The sequence below is a fragment of the Saccostrea cucullata genome, unplaced genomic scaffold, assembly GCF_032062105.1.
Source record: "Saccostrea cucullata isolate Sc308-1 unplaced genomic scaffold, CSIRO_AGI_Scuc_v1 ctg4083, whole genome shotgun sequence".
Taxonomy (NCBI): domain Eukaryota; kingdom Metazoa; phylum Mollusca; class Bivalvia; order Ostreida; family Ostreidae; genus Saccostrea; species Saccostrea cuccullata.
The window spans coordinates 95,001-113,010 of record NW_026918067.1 but is presented as its reverse complement, the minus strand read 5'-3'; the positions used below and the strand labels follow the sequence as shown (position 1 = coordinate 113,010).

Here is an 18,010-nt window from a genome sequence, read left to right as displayed (position 1 = left end):
ATCGCATGTCGAAATTTTTTGACGTCATAGTTACATTGCTAATAACATGACGTCACAGACTCGAGATTCCTTGAACGCTCCGCCCACTGAACACTCTGATTGGTCAAAATTACTTATAAATATTCATTAGGGAGTAGTCCCAGGGAGTAGCTCTGAGTTTTCAGGGAGTAGTCTCCAGATGAGGGAAATTGTGTCTTCTCGGGGAAATAGATGGTTTTATGGTATTACTTTTATATAGAGTAATTACAGTAAAGGTATAATAAGTAGTGTTATGAACTGTTTGTGTTTGTATAGATTATATAGGGACTATAAATAGACTATATAATAAAAAGATTACGGCAATCCAGGCCATTAGGAAGGAAATCCATGGGTGCTTCATACAGATGTCAACTACGAGAGTACTTAAGGCCTAAAATAAAATATTGTTTGTTTGCAGTAGCTCTCCAGTCATCGTCTCAAGCCACGGTCCGGAGTCCGCATAGCTCTCTCCTACCCGTGACTGCTTGATTACAAAAAGTGTCGTTATCTTGAATATTCATGCCTCTCTATTGTGACGTCATATTCAGTCAGTGGAAAGTTTTGTTTCCATCGCAATCGAAATCAACAACTGACGTCAACAGTATACAAGACATATTTCCTATACTGCGATTGGATATTGAAAGGTCGCGATAAAGTTCATCATCCGACTATGCTTTACTCGCATTGGTCAATATTTTAATGAGCTACAAAGAATTCTCTCCTCGTTGAACCACGGCCAGAATGGGAGAGGAGCGTACATGTTGGCCGTGGTTTGCGACGATGCTCTCAAGTCTGTCATAACTTTTTTGCATGGAGAGCTACATTTCTGCAGCTATTTGAGCTAATGCACAGGTTGCTTGTTTGTGTTGTTTGTTTGTGTTTTTTTTTTGTCTTATCAATTGAACGTACGCTTTTTGAGGGCTGTCACTTTTGAAAACTGTTGCTACAAGCTTGAAGTGTGTGCCAGCGCACCCCTGTTGTATGATTCTTATGCATGCAAGGAGCACAGGGAACCAAAAATGGAAACATTCCCAACCCTTTTTTTTAATTATTTTTTTTAATTGTTGCCTTACATACAAGTGATACCCCCCCCCCCCCAAAAAAAAAGTTTGTGCAAATCAGTCAATTTTATTGAATGCCATTTCCTCAAATAATCCACATGCCTAACAGTCCTTTCTGCGCTTCATGGCAATATTTATCAAAAAATTATATAAACTACATGGATAGGACAAATTTTGTTATATTTTTATATCAAACCATGAATAAATGAAAACTATGTACAATACACAAGAAACAATAAACATGATATAGGCCATTATAAATTTATAACTTCCTTGTTCCAAGTCTATTGTAAACAAATTAAACCGAAAGGAGAAAAAAACACAAATTGATTACCAAAACTACATGTGTGTAGCTCCTAAGTTGTTATTTTTCTAAATTGACTTTGTAGACTTATACTGTAATTACTTTCTACAGTGACTCAGAGCATGCTGAGGGCTTCCAACTTCTCAACCTCAGTCATTTCCTTCCGTTCCGGTCCACTGGCGATGAACCCGGGGATATCAAGACCTAAAAGTTCAGGGCTAACTTTAGAACCAGCAAACACATATTACTTTTAAATTAAACTAGTTTTACTTTTTTAAAGATACTTAAAAACCCTGTATGAAAAGGAGTACTGCAGTACTGAAGTGTATTTTAAGAGATCAGAATGGGGAACTATTTTTTCTTTGTGACGATTTGGAACAAGAAGGGTAACTCTGGTTGACCTCTAGATATTTTCCTACATTTTTATGATGACACAACATGTGGTATTACACTTCTCCATGGCAAACTTAATTAATAGTCATATTACATTAGGCCTAGTATACATCTATAATATGCAATTATAATCAATGTAATCATATTGTAATAATTTGTTCATGCCCCCCGAGGGCCCTTGATTAAAACATATATATTCTATTTTAGTACTTAATTAAAACTTTTCAAACCCTTCATTATAGGATATCTAAATTAGAACATTGTTTTGAAAAATTATTTTATATATAAGTGACCTATCTACATGATCTACTATCAGGATACTAATAGTATATATATAGATCCCTGTCGACATTGAATCACACTTTGAACAGAGCACATGCAATGGGTACAAGTCAGAACGGTGCACCAACCCGACGTGGCACTTTTGAAAAGTCAAAACTACACTTTTTTATTTTGACAAGTTGATATTGTTTTTACAGAAAATAGATCTTTATATTACATTTATAGTAATAAATGTGTTTACAAATTATTACATGTATTGATAAAAATGTTCAAAAAATATTTTAAGAAAAAAAAATAGACTAATTCATTTGAAAATTATTATACTTTTGTACAGTGGTTAATTTTTTTAATTGTACCAGGGACCTATATACTAAGGTTAGCATATACTAGCTAGTACATGTACACCATGTATATCCCAACATGTGGGGTGTATGCTATGTTGTGCGCGGGGTGTGTGCTTCCGAAGCGAGAGAAAGGGGGTCAATGTACGTTCTTTGTCCATTTTCTCAATTTACGGATATTTTTCGCCAGAAGCATATGCCTACGGAAGATTTTTCAATTAGCCCCCCTTTCAAATTTGTTTATAATTTATTCAATTTGACAAAAACCACGTGGCGCCTACGTCATACACAGGCACGTAGCATCGATTTTGAAAGGGGGGGGGGCAACCTGAGAAATTTTTTTTTACTTACTCAAAAAAAGTTGACAAGTAATAATAAAAAAAAATTTAAAATTGCCCAACCTCGAAAATCCTATTTCGTTGGGGTTGGGGGGGGGGGCAACTTTTTTTAAGGCCAACTTCCTTTCACTTCCAATTTTTCCCAATATTTCCTTGCTATATATATATATACCGTGGTAAAAAGTGGGGGCCAACCATCTTTTCAATGGACATTTTCTATAGAAAAGGCATTGTTGGGGAAAAAAGTGGGAGGGGGGGGGGGTTGCTACGTGCCTGATACATGCAGTATCACATAGATTTTCATCTATTTATTTTGAATGCATCACGTATGAAGTTACAAATATTTCTTGTAGATTTAACATGCATCTGCTGAATTAAGAATTTCATATAAGATAAACATGTAATATTTAAAAGTGTATATACAAAATCCACTTCTTATAGTTGTTTATAAAGAGGACATACAAATAAAAAATGATGTCCATCTTCTACAACAGTTTGACAATTAATACAAATATATCTTCCATCTCTTGGTATAATCGGGTAATACAATATTTGCCAATTAACCTTTATCTGTATAATTTGTTGGCACTTATTCTCAATCGAGTCAAAAAAGAACAAAGATTCTTGGAAATGGAAAAATTAAAGTATGGCTGGATTTCAAGCTTGTTTAGATTTCCCTGACTTATTAACTGGCTGTAGAATGATAATTTGCCATTACCTTTTTTTTATATTCATTATATCCTTAAAAACTGTATTCTCGGATACTTTTTCAAATTACTTTTAAAATCATTTATTGATAATGTATAAGCATTTGAACCAATAACTTTATCAAGTATAGTTTGTATACAGTTTTGCCATACTCGGATGCTTGTAGTTCTGAAATTTACAAACTCAGAAAGAGGAAAATGTGTTCAATCCCCCCTCGATTCTCGACACATTGTACTGTGTCAGTACAACCACACACTATACATCCTAACAAAGAAGTGTGGATCAAGTTGCCTTGTCAAGTTGGAATGTTCAAGAAAAAATCGTTGTCAAGAGAAGTGTTGACTAGATCAAATTAGCCAGGAATCTGCAGGTGGTCTTAAATTGCACAAGTACACAAAATTGTCATCTTTTCTCGCCCACAATTAAATGCAAAGCGAGCACTATGCCAGGTAATACGTGATATAAAGATATAGGCATATGTATAAGATTTTGAATAAATTCTGCTTCATTTGAATACAGTGGTACCGGTCTGCTAATAAGGGCGCGCAATTAGTAACTATGAGAGTTCCAACAAATTGTTGAGAGATCTGGTCTCCAAAAACCAAAATATATATTGTTAATCAAAATCTCAAGCATCTTTTTGATATCAACGCTGTGAACGTCAGAGTCCCTTGACATCCTCTGGTCGAAGAAATGTGATAAATAAGTTCATAAAAGACATCGTCTGCTTCCATGTTTTTAATGTGTCAGTCGAGCCTACGTTCTCCTCAGTAACATTATTATAATTATACCCCCCGCTTGAAAAGCGGGAGGATATATAGTAATCGTTAATTCCGTCCGTCTGTACGTCCGTCCGTCCGTCTGTCTGTCTGTCCGTCCGTCTTTGGGGTACCCATCTCTTATCCGCAATTCCTCTTATACCACTGAATGAAATTTGATGCAACTTTCACAGAATCTTTATTACATATTGCCATTGTGCACCTCCTATTTTACTTTTTGATCCGACACATATTTTGGGTTTCCCGGCCATAGGAATTCATGGACTTTTTCAACAGTTATAACCATATGGGAGGCGGGGGGTATCATTTAGTGAGCTCATTGCTCACAGTACCTCTAGTTTATTTCGAGTTTTAATGCGAAAGTTTCGTGATTATTCACGAAAGTTTTTTTCGTTTTACGATTTTATTTCGATCGCGATATATTTTTTTAAGCCTACGGAAATTTTGAGCTCATGCATTGGGTATTCATACTTATAATTGGTTGTCGCTAGGTCTTTTATTCTCAACATCTGTATTCCTTGTAACGACACCGTCTCTCGGGATCCAAAAGACCTCACCTTGAGTATCAGCATTTTTTAAAATTTAATTAAATTTTTTAATTAAGAGATTGTCATACTTTTTAAACATTTTAACCCCGGACATAACTATTTGTTGATGGGAATAAGAGGAATAAAAAATATCGTTCTCTGGAATGCAGGAAAGAGAGAGAGAGATAGAGAGATTGAGTCCGGCAACTATTTTTTAATTTTTCGAAAGATGGTCTAGTATATAAAAATATCAAGAAATACAATGCTCATCACTTTATTATCCTTGAAGTTCTATGGTGTATGTAATCGTAAAATTATAATATAAAACATTTAAAAGTAACAATTAAATTTACATACAAACAATTGGACACTTTAAAAAAAATATTCATAGAATTGTCTAAGTCCTCATTTTGTTAATTCATTAATTTCTCACAAAGTTAAAACCTTTATAAAGACAAGCTCTGCTGAGAAATTATTTACACTACAGCGTACCATTAAAGATACTCCAAGCAACTAATATTGTATAAAATTAGTAGACAAGTCATATACTAGTAATCTACATACATGTTTGTATATATTCAAGCGGGATATTGAACATGATGGAAATTAGTCTAAGACCTCTTTATTAGATTGCGTTGACGTCACAAACTACTTTCTACTTTTCTACCACAACTTTTAGACTTTTATACTTTAATACTGAGTGATGTTAAGAATTATGCTTCAGGATTTTGATACACCAAATACAATGACATGTTTAACAGAGAGTAAGGGTGAAACGTTTACTGAATTTTGTAAACGTTTAAACGGATAGCAGTAAACGAAACGGTACCGTTTAAACGGGAGATATCCTATGTTGGATTTTTATGGCTGCTTACTCATGAAACTCGAATTTAATAATCAATTCTTTCACTTTAATATAAGTTTGAGTTGTTATTACAAATTTATTGTTGGTCTTTATGATTTAAACGTAAGAATTTGAGGCGCATTAAACTCATTCACTTTCTACCTCGTCACCCAACTGTTTGGTTTGTTTGGCTACCGGACATAGAAAAAATAATTGTAAAGATGGTTCTTTTAATCTCAAAAAAAGTAAAACAAGACCTGCTGACTGTATCTAAACTTTTCAAAGACTTGTGAAAAATGTATTATATTTATTTACTCAAAATATGTCAAGTTTTATATTTCAAGTGTCGTAAAACATCGCTAGTATTAGCAACTCGAAATTAATTAATATGTTAGCCCGTATCGGGTTTTAGATATTTCATTCAATATGCTTCCGGTTTAAATTGATGCTTATCAAATGGTCAAAGACGGTGTTTCTTTTGTAAATTATGAAATAAAACAATTTTTGAGTTCAACATTATTTCTGATAGACATTGATAATGACCTTCGTGTAAACGTTTACTCAAACTGTAAACGTTTAGAGCATATAATCGAAACGTTGCCGTTTACACGTGTAATCGTTTCGCCCTTAACAGAGAGTGATCTGTGAGAACTTTCGGTGACATGTTAATGGTCATCTTGATTCCTGATGAGCAGTGTTCGAATCATCTATTGTAATAACGATCTCTTGATCTTGATCTGCGGTGAGAATGGCGGTCATACCTATCAAAGTCTCGTGATCTCTCGCGATACGGCGGCGGATCACTGTATCGTGATCTCCGATGACTAGATCTTCTGTGCCTTTCTTCATCAGAGTAATCATCGTCATCGTAACTACGATCCATATATCGCTCCCGGGATCGACTGTGATGACGTTCCCTTTCACGTTCATAGCTATGGTGATGTCGTCCACGATGACTATCGCGATAATCGTTTCGCTGATCATCGTCGCTGTGGTACCCACGACGATTACTGTGGCTATGAGCTTCTGACCTCTTTGGCGACCTTTTCTCACTTCTGTAGGTGTTACGACTGCTAACAAGCCGAGCATCGTCACGTGAGTGGTGTGGATCATCTATGTCTTTTTTGCGATGAGGACGATGATCGATGTCATCTGAAATTTCATCATACACACCATGTGCATGATGTGAGGATGCATCTCGGACAGAGTGTGATTTTAACTGATAGTCTTGTCTACTGTTTGGGTGATTTGACTCGGCATCATATCGGGGCGGATCATATCGGCTAGCCAATGTAGGACCTATACAAAAGAAACAAGAAATTTTGGATGAGTATTGATGTCTTTAGCTGTTTGAATCAAACTGTGGACCATAGGTGCAAATACTATAAATTAATAAATAGGTGCAAATACTATAAATTAATACAATGTAAATACCTAGATGTATTTTTAAATCTGCACGGCGTCTGGCTTGCTTCTCGGCATATTTTCTACAGCAGACGATGATTACAATGAGAATAACGATGAAAGCAATGGCTCCCAGACAAATCCCGATGATAGGTCCGATGATGGGGCAGCAGTAACGATTCAGGGCAGGTCCGCAGCATCCAAAAGCGCAGTACTTCAGGTTCCGGTATATACTTCCGGCACTGTATACGCCGCCTGAGTTTGTGTAGCATTGCTCTGCATAAAGACCTAGTTTGACAAATAAAAGTGAAGATTTAATTCAGTTATCATTAAAAATCGACATTTGTATTGATGGTCAATTCCACTGCATTTAAGGAAAAACAGACGTCTCTGATGCAACTGTAGCTCTCATGCTACTGTCCATCCGATCATTAGTTCGTTTGTATTTTTGACAATCACTGGATCGATTCTGAATTACTTGTTATAAAGCATATTTGCCAGTTTTGTGTCGAATATTCTAATTTGCTCGATGAAGGGTTGTTTTCTCTATCAAAGAGAGATGAAGCATTGTTTAAAATTTAATGGCATCTTTCAAAAAATTAAATCTTTCACAAAAAAAAAAACAAACAAACAAACAAAAACAGAATGGACAAAAAAAAAAAAAAAAAAGAGATGATAAACCTGAGAACGATATAGTATTTTTCTGCCACCTACCTCGGAATCAGTTTTCAAACGTAAACACATATTTGAACAATATTTCTTAATTATATAAATATTTATGTGAATTTTCAACAAACAATTAATTTTAAAACAGAGATAATGATAATTTTGGTAAAACTTCAGTTTACAATAAACGAAAAAGGGGAAATATTAAAAAAAAAAATCCCCCAAGAAATAAATATATAATAAATATATTATTTACGAGTATTATGGGGTATTATGGAAAAAAATTTAAGGTCATTTATACAAGTATCCCCAATCCCTGAATATTTGAAAATTTGAAGTTGTTTGATTTCAAATTTTCAATTGATAAATATGTATATGAAAAGAGTTGTAAAAAGAAAAAAATAACATGTTGACAGTATTTCAAATTAACAAATCTATACTGCTAATAAAATGTGGGAACAGAGTGATGACGTACTTAGTTTTCGTTTTAAAGAAAATTCTTCATTTCTTATTGTAGAGACATTTTACTTTAAATCATGGTTCTTGCAGTTAGAGTGAGCGGTAATTGAGGATCAAATTTAACCTTTATGTGGAGATAAAAGTGTAAAGTCTTTTTAAAAAAAATCCCATTAACAGAAAAAAACTAAGATTTTTCATATTTCTATGGATCGAATTATCCTCGTGTGTAAAGTCTTTTTTTCAACTCATAACGCCAGGAGATTGGGTGGGACTACAATGAGCGGAAAAAAAATTACTCCTCTCCCTGTAGGTTAAATAACGACACAGACAGACAGATAGACACATAGGCAATAACACCTTACCACCATAAGCACGACAAACACAGACAGACAGATAGACAAATACATAATATACACCTTACCACCATAAACACGACAAACACAGACAGACAGATAGACAATAAACACCTTACCACCATAAACACGACAAACACAGACAGATAGATAGACAAATAGACAATAAACACCTTACCACCATAAACACGACAAACAAAGACAAACAGATAGACAAATAGACAATACACACCTCACCACCATTAACATGACAAACACAGACAGACAAATAGACAAATAGACAATACACACCTTACAACCGTAAACACAACAAACACAGACAGACAGATAGACAAATAGACAATACACACCTCACCACCATAAACACAACAAACACAGACAGACAGATAGACAAATAGACAATATACACCTTACCGCTGTAAACAACAAACACAGACAGACAGATAGACAAATAGACAATATACACCTCACCACCATAAACACGACAAACACAGACAGACAGATAGACAACTAGACTATAAACAACACCATAAACACGACAAACACAGACAGACAGATAGACAAGTAGGCAATAACACCTTACCTCCGTAAACACGACAAACACAGACAGACTGATAGACAACTAGACAATAAACACCTTACCACCATAAACACGACAAACACAGACAGACAGATAAACAAATAGACAATAAACACCACCATAAACACGACAAACACAGACAGACAGATAGACAAATTGACAATAAACACCTTACCAACATATACACGACAAACACAGACAAACAGATAGACAAAAAGACAATAAACACCACCAGTAACACGACAAACACAGACAGACAGATAAACAAATAGACAATAAACACCACCATAAACACAACAAACACAGACAGACGGATAGACAAATTGACAATAAACACCTTACCAACATATACACGACAAACACAGACATACAGATAGACAAATAGACAATAAACACCACCATAAACACGACAAACACAGACAGACAGATAGACAAATAGACAATACACACCTTACCACCATAAACACGACAAACACAGACAGACAGATAGACAATAAACACCTTACCACCATAAACACGACAAATACAGACAGATAGATAGACAAATAGACAATAAACACCTTACCACCATAAACACGACAAACAAAGACAGACAGATAGACAAATAGACAATACACACCTCACCACCATTAACATGACAAACACAGACAGACAAATAGACAAATAGACAATACACACCTTACTACCGTAAACACAACAAACACAGACAGACAGATAGACAAATAGACAATACACACCTCACCACCATAAACACAACAAACACAGACAGACAGATAGACAAATAGACAATATACACCTTACCGCTGTAAACAACAAACACAGACAGACAGATAGACAAATAGACAATATACACCTCACCACCATAAACACGACAAACACAGACAGACAGATAGACAACTAGACTATAAACAACACCATAAACACGACAAACACAGACAGACAGATAGACAAGTAGGCAATAACACCTTACCTCCGTAAACACGACAAACACAGACAGACTGATAGACAACTAGACAATAAACACCTTACCACCATAAACACGACAAACACAGACAGACAGATAAACAAATAGACAATAAACACCACCATAAACACGACAAACACAGACAGACAGATAGACAAATTGACAATAAACACCTTACCAACATATACACGACAAACACAGACAAACAGATAGACAAATAGACAATAAACACCACCAGTAACACGACAAACACAGACAGACAGATAAACAAATAGACAATAAACACCACCATAAACACGACAAACACAGACAGACGGATAGACAAATTGACAATAAACACCTTACCAACATATACACGACAAACACAGACATACAGATAGACAAATAGACAATAAACACCACCATAAACACGACAAACACAGACAGACAGATAGACAAATAGACAATACACACCTTACCACCATAAACACAACAAACACAGACAGAGAGATAGACAAATAGACAGTAGACACCTCACCACCATAAACACGACAAACATAGAGAGACAGATAGACAAATAGACAATACACCTTACCAACATAAACACAACAAACACAGACAGATAGACAAATAGACAATACACACCTCACCACCATAAACACAACAAACACAGACAGACAGATAGACAAATAGACAATATACACCTTACCACTATAAACTCGACGAACACAGACAGACAGATAGACAAATAGACAATACACACCTCACCACCATAAACACAACAAACACAGACAGACAGATAGACAAATAGACAATATACACCTTACCACCATATACACGACAAACACAGACAGACAGATAGACAAATAGACAATAAACACCACCATAAACACGACAAACACAGACAGACAGATAGACAAATAAACAATAAACACCACCATAAACACGACAAACACAGACAGACAGATAGACAAATAGACAATAAACACCACCATATACACGACAAATACAGACAAACAGATAGACAAATAGACAATACACACCTTACCACCATAAACACGACAAACACAGACAGACAAATAGACAATATACACCACCATAAACGTTACTGAATCTTTGACCAACAAAAATTAACTAGGTCATGAAGACTTTTGGTAGTTGTCAATTTATTACGGTGCACGATATAGAAAGCAAGTAAAAAATGATTTTTGTTCGCTGTTACCTAAAGTTCTTTTTCGAGTATTTGGTGGCTTTACAAAGATAAAATATGTATATTTATGGTTTTAACTGTATTTCGTAACATTAATTTTAACATCGTGATCGTCATATATGAGAAATTTCATCTATTTTACAACTATCCGATTGCAACAAGAGACAATTTCCAATTCAATTTAAGTATATATAGTCATTTGAAAAATATACATTTTCAAAAGTCCTACACGTCAGTATAGATTTTGTATTCAAATCCCCCCAAAACAAGGACATGATATCGTTTTTTTTCTTCCAGTTTTTGCATACCTGTGTACAGGTGTACATGCACAGGTAAACCGGAAAAAGATACACTCTAACTTACCTGAGACGAGAAAGGCTGCGGTGATTAAGATTTCATACATTTTGTCCATGGTCAGTTAATGATCTTTTCTATACTGTATATTCGAGGTTTGGGCATTATAACCAAGCTATGTCCAGTACACCACTCTCCACGGCTTTGTTTACGGTCGCCATTTTAGAACAGGTAAAAAAATCAATCAACATGCAGGGACCATGTCAAAAGCTGACGTATCGGTAGCCTGTAGGTATGATTTGTAATGACGTGTTTCTTCACAGCCTATTTGTTTATATTATTTGTATATATAAATATGCATGTTTTAATTATTTTATCCTTAAACATATCATATGTTTGTTTAGAATGTAAAAAACATGTATAGCATTTATAGCTTTCAAAAAAAAAAAAAATAAAATAAAACTTATTAAGGATTTTATAAGCGTTAAAAGTTGAATAATGCACTTGAAAAAAAAAAGGAAGAATAAAATAAAGTAATCACAAATAATAAAATCTAGAAACACCCGTAATACAATTAGTCATACTAGACAGAATTAAATAAATTTTTTTCAGAAGCTGGGTAGATCAGGCAACAGGAACATGTAATGCCTAAAAATATATAAAACACGTGAAGTAACGGTAAAAGATCCCCCTTTTCCTTACCTTTGTTTGTTTGAATTAGCATTGCCAATGCATAAAATTCTTTCGATTAAATACATGTATATATTTAGAAACAAAATTGACTTATACGGTATTAATTTTAATTTACTTAGCACAGCAAAATGCATGAAACTAAACCTGCGCAGTACAGTTAAGGCAACATTTTCTATAAAAACTCACGGATTCCGATACATATAATGTTTAACAGTTTTATTTTTTAGCAAGACACTCTAGTTAAAACAGATATTTGTGATCTTGAAGAGTATGTCCATCGCTTTTCACATCGGTATTTTTTGACATCATGTGACCCCCTGAAGTCACGTGGGCTCCGATTTTAGGTCAAAAAATGAAATGTCAAATTTAACCAAAAAGTGCAAGGGCAAGACAAACAAAAAATTAACTGCACAATGTTTTATGTTGTCTCTATGTATCTATACTTTCTCAAAAGTGATGCTCATTCAGTTAGTTTTCCGATATAATTAAGTTATTCAGCTAAAACAAACAGTAATGTATGAAAAATTGGATATTTTCCTAATTTCATCATGAATTATAAATTAACGAAAGAATTACAAAGTAATGAGCATCACTTTTTGAAAACTATACAATAAAATAAATAATTTAAAATAAAAACCTACTTTTTAGATTGTCGCCTTGCCCTTGCACTTTTTGATTAAAAAATGAAATCTTGGAAGAGTCAATCTAATTATAGTTTTCAAACGCATCACTGACCCAGCATGGAAGATAACTCTGGAGTACTTGATATAGTTTGCTTACCTCGTAAATTTAAAATAAATATACATGCGGGCAGGACTTGAATCTTTTTTTTTACTAAATCAAACGGTATGGATAAAAAATTCTTGACATTTCTTTCTTTTCTGTGTATTCGTTCTCCATACGTTGTATACATTTAATGTCTTTCAAACATCCCGCATTTCCTCAACGATGTGTATATACACGTAGTATTTCACACAAATAGGTATAAATATTGCCGATATATTTATGTAGAACACAAATGGTTAATTAAAATATAGCCTTCATTAATAATTAATTAGATATCTATTCCCCTCTCTCAATACTGTACGCATAGGCGTTGGAACCGGGGAGGGGGGGGGGGGGGGCTTAGCCTCCCTACTTAATATTTGCAAATTATATACATAATGTAGGCATTGGAATTTGCCTTTTTCTTTTGGCTTAGCCCCCCCCTTTCAATCAGCCCCCTTTCATTTTGCTTCCGACGCCTATGGTACACACACTTGTGTTTATATTTTTTTTCTTTCTGCATACGAGGTCATGTTCTACGATCGCTTTCAATCAGGCCGCTTACTGTTAATTAAGGGATATAAACTAAGTTATAAGTTTAAGGTACTAATTAGAAAGAATTGGGGTATACTCCTGTATTTGTTAAGGGGACAGCTATTTTATTTTGAGGGTGAGGGACTGGCAGTTTAAAAAATAAATACTTGCAGATCAGTGATCTCCCCCTCGAATCAGAGTTTTTTACATTTTTTTTTTTTGTATGTAGGATTTTCAATGAAGAGGAAAATAAATAATCTGTCCTTCATTTTATTGATCGGAAATAAATATTAATCTGTCCTTCATTGACATGAAAATGAAAAAAAAAAAATCTGACTTGGAAAAACTCGCCTGCCCCCCCCCCCCCCTTCCCTCAGAACAAATGGTGGTCCCCTATCCTATTTTGAAACAATTAGGGGGATCTCTAGTCTCCTGTTTTTTGGTGATATTATTGAAAGATAAATGAACGCAATGCACATGCTGGAAATAAGATCTTGATGATCATTAGTACCCTCCACACAAAATAGTAAGAAAGTTAAGATTTTCATATCTTAATGGCCTTTTCAACACCTGTACAGTAAATTTATGAAAAAGTCAAATTATTATTTATCTAGAAAATTTATTTAAACATTTCTTTTCAAATCCAGTGACAAACTGTAGGAATGCTGGGCAGGTGCAAATTATTTCCATCACATCATGTTCTTGTGGATAAAATGAATTCTGAAAATAGGAGAAAATCAGGAATTACCATTATTGAAAGTAATTTGTGTTTAAAAAATGAAATACAAAAATGCATGGAAACATTTAACATAGAATTTACATACATGTGTAACGTGAAGCGGTCACCCTTCCAGGGGTTGAACAGGCTCGCCGTTGCTTAACTTGCCTGAAAAAGAGGGAGACTCTACCGCATCACCAGAAAAGCTAGCTCACTGGCGAGGCAGTATAAGTTCCCTTTATACTGTCCGCTACACATGTTTTCAATTCTTCTGATAGTTTTATTATCAAAACTTTGTATGGTTTATAGCTTATATTGAGCATACCATTTTCCTCAAATGATGGATTAACTTGCTGCCTGAATGAATCCATTTGTCCAACATCTGAGAATAGCTATTCCTGCAACACAATATATATGCTATGAGATTACTAAATATACATTGTAGAATAAAATGGCATTACATTTGACAAAACAAATTATGCTGCATTGTATATTGTAGTGAATTTATATTGATATAAATGACAAAAAATGTGTTACAAAACTTCTCAGTGAAAGTGAAACCTCTGACATTTACAATAGTTATTGATAGAATATTTTCTATTAAAAAAATTCTAAGTCTCCCCTTTACCAAAATTAATGAAAAAAAAAACAATATGCACTTGCAAACTTTGAAAATGTGAAATGCTTGAGAAGTATACATACCCTGTGGAGAAATGATGCATTTTTATTTATTCACTCTTTAAGCCTGAAACTCTGGACAGCTACAATGATAAAAGTATATTATATAAATATTTTTAATGTACATGTAATCTAAACAAAAAAAGATTTTTTTTTCATTAATTTAGAAATTCTAGAAAATTACAGCCATAGATCTGAAGTGGGGCTTTTATGTTTTCAACACAATGTTACGGATATTTTTTTTAAATTGTGTAGCATCAAATACATCATTGTTTGTTTAGGCCTAGTCACTAGTGAATCATTGTGTGATTGACTGAAACAATGAAAACATCTCATTCAATTTAGTTTAAATTTGTGTTACTGATGATCTCTATTATTACACATATTGTCTCAAAGAAAATGAACTAATTGACAGGAACTCAGTACATATTTAGTGCCACTAATTTTTAATAATTCTAAAAAGTGTGCAACTTAGTATAGGGGGGGGGGGGGGGTTGTTACACACAAGGCTCGCATAATTACAGTTTTTCACTGACTGTACTAATACATTTAAATGAACATGAACACACTCGGGTTTTTTTATGTTAACAAAAGCATGTCTACATATTGTAGATCTACACATGTACCTGCATATGCGTATACATACCTGGCCTGGAATTACAGTCAGCAGTGATTGATCTACGGAGCTAGAGCTGGTGCAAATCGTCTCAGTTTTCTGCTATTTTCCGAAATAATGTCCTCATATTCTTGTAAAATGGAGAAGCAATGCCTTGTCTCTTAATTTATCCCCATTTTCTTTAAAGATTGTGTGGTTATTGCATTTAAATCCACTGCAAATCTCAGCTGATGTCGCCACGTTTTTAGATGTAAACAACATTCCGTGTCATCGAGTGCAAGCGCTTGGCTGAAGCCGAATGCAGACAAACGACACATTAAAAAGAGAATTATTTTAAAGACATGCTATTTTATATACGAGAAAATCACTAATTATTTTCTATTTAAACATAAAGATATTGTTGTTTATTACAAATTGTTGCCAATATCGGTAAATAGTTATTTTGAGCACCATTTCCTTATATGGATCAATCAGGGCGGAGCAACTGTCATGACGTCAGACCTCATTATGACTTCATTACCATATTTTTTTCATGTGTTGCCTTAAGGGGGGACCTATGTCGTTCTACGTCAAATTTGTTGTTTATTACAAATTGTTGCCAATATCGGTAAATAGTTATTTTGAGCACCATTTCCTTATATGGATCAATCAGGGCGGAGCAACTGTCATGACGTCAGACCTCATTATGACTTCATTACCATATTTTTTTCATGTGTTGCCTTAAGGGGGGACCTATGTCGTTCTACGTCAAAGCAGCGTTATGTGACGTCATAATAGCGACGTTTCTTTTTTCCCGCTGACTTTTACAACTGTGATTATAGGCATAACATTAATTGTTATTCATCAATAACGTACACAGTTTACAAAAAAGATTTTTTTTCATCATTTATAACAGTTTTATTTGGTTTATGGAGTTTGTTAATATTAGAATTCTCTTCCTTTGGTTGATAATTCCTAGCAATTTCAGTTGTGAAGAAATACCTCCATGATATGCTGATATAAAAATGCAAAAATTATAAGATAAAATTCAGCAAAGAAAGCGGCTTTAATCAGGGAAATATGTTTGATTTTATGATTATCATTTTTTGTATTTTCTGGATAAAACTAAAAAAAAAAATTAAGAAATGTATGTACTTGTACCTATATTTTAATGATTTATAGTGTATGTAGATTTTATTGTATAAAGTCATTCCTAGGTTCTATTAGGTGTTGGTTGTTGACGGGTGGAGGCAGAATGATTAGAATGAAGAAGAAAAGAGTTTATCTGTTTAAATAATTTCTTATGAAAACAAAATGCTGTTTTTTGCAAAATAGATTTATATTCAGATGTTTGTCAGTGCTAACTTACCTTTTTTTAGTGCAGAAAGGTCAATATTTATGACAGAAGAGAACGAAAATAAAAGAAAACGTCATCTTTCTCGTTTATTATATCATAAAGGTATACTTCTTTCTTTGTTAAAATAAAGAGAGGGGTGACTTCTTTCAAAAAATATTAATTACAACATTTTTACACAAAGACTTTTTAATATATTACCTGTTATGCATGTCGGAATTGTAAAAAATACGACAAGAAAAACGGGGTGATACTTACATTGTGCTCCTTTATAATTTTTCATGCGAGATGAATTACAATGAATTTGCCTTCATTTTAAAGATACAAGTCATATGAATTAAATACGTGTTGATTTCGATTGTGATTTGACATTTTTGGTTCTTTTTAGCGCATATTTAGAGTAAAACAATAATGTCTGAAGATAATCTATTTTAGCATTTCACACTGTTTTTGCACGTGCTCCTGTGTAAAAATAAGCACATAAAGGTATTGTTTTTAATACCTAAAAATTAAAAGCAAGTGGTCAGGAAAGAAATGTCAAAGTTTTGAAAATTTCACACAAAGACTTTTCGGACATAGGTCCCCCCTTAACTGTACTGCGTGCAAAAAACCACATTAACTGTAAACAAATACCGGTAGATAAAAGTGAGCGAAATTCAAATCACGACGAGGCCAATTATCTTATACATGTATCTGAACGTAACTTTTCAGACGGTGAAGGAATCCCCCACAGTAATGGTCTGATATAGATCATATATTAATATTACTGTATTATTATTGATAGATTTCACAAAATGTGTTTTTCCTCAAAATACTAATTTCGGTATATTTTATTTATGAAAATTATACTTTGAAAAAAAAAATATCTAGGTCAAAATCTGATGTTAAGTTAATTTTAATTTTTGATTGAAATTTTTCATTTTTTTTTTTTTCATTTTTTTTTCATTATGATTTTTAAGTTTAAAAAAAAAAAAAAGAGATCTTTTGTCAGCTTGTAATGCATGGCTGGATACAGGATTTGTGATGAGGGGGATTTGTTCAGGCAGGGGGTCTGGGGCCGCCTTAAGGCCTCCAGTGGTGCAAGGCAAAGGCCTGGTGGGAGCCCAGGGGCGAACATCTTTTAAACATCTACAAGACACCCCCCCCCCCCCCCCCCGACATTCAATGTT

At 34.0% G+C, this 18,010-nt stretch overlaps 1 protein-coding gene and 1 long non-coding RNA gene across 2 annotated transcripts; both read right to left on the bottom strand.

The window, feature by feature from the left end:
* Positions 1 to 6,228: 6,228 nt before the first annotated feature.
* Positions 6,229 to 11,765, bottom strand: LOC134241123 (serine/threonine-protein kinase fray2-like). Its single transcript, XM_062723239.1, has 3 exons — positions 11,574 to 11,765; positions 7,030 to 7,287; positions 6,229 to 6,894 (listed from the first exon to the last, which is right to left on the bottom strand). Exons 1-3 carry the CDS (start codon positions 11,620 to 11,622, stop codon positions 6,299 to 6,301), a joined length of 903 nt encoding a protein of 300 aa, XP_062579223.1. The 5' UTR covers positions 11,623 to 11,765; the 3' UTR covers positions 6,229 to 6,298.
* Positions 11,766 to 14,538: 2,773 nt separating this feature from the next.
* LOC134241056 (uncharacterized) lies at positions 14,539 to 16,047 on the bottom strand. The gene is made up of 3 exons (XR_009986586.1): positions 15,539 to 16,047; positions 14,917 to 14,975; positions 14,539 to 14,612 (listed from the first exon to the last, which is right to left on the bottom strand). It is a non-coding gene; the product is annotated as an uncharacterized LOC134241056 (long non-coding RNA).
* Positions 16,048 to 18,010: the final 1,963 nt, after the last annotated feature.

Bases quoted from the DNA above. Each gene is read 5' to 3' on its own strand.
- LOC134241123 (XM_062723239.1), bottom strand. From the start codon at position 11,622: ATGGACAAAATGTATGAAATCTTAATCACCGCAGCCTTTCTCGTCTCA. The intron at 7,288-11,573 runs GTAAGTTAGAGT...TTGTCAAACTAG, and splicing joins CGCAGCCTTTCTCGTCTCAG to GTCTTTATGCAGAGCAATGC. The intron at 6,895-7,029 runs GTATTTACATTG...TCTTTTGTATAG, and splicing joins AGATTTAAAAATACATCTAG to GTCCTACATTGGCTAGCCGA.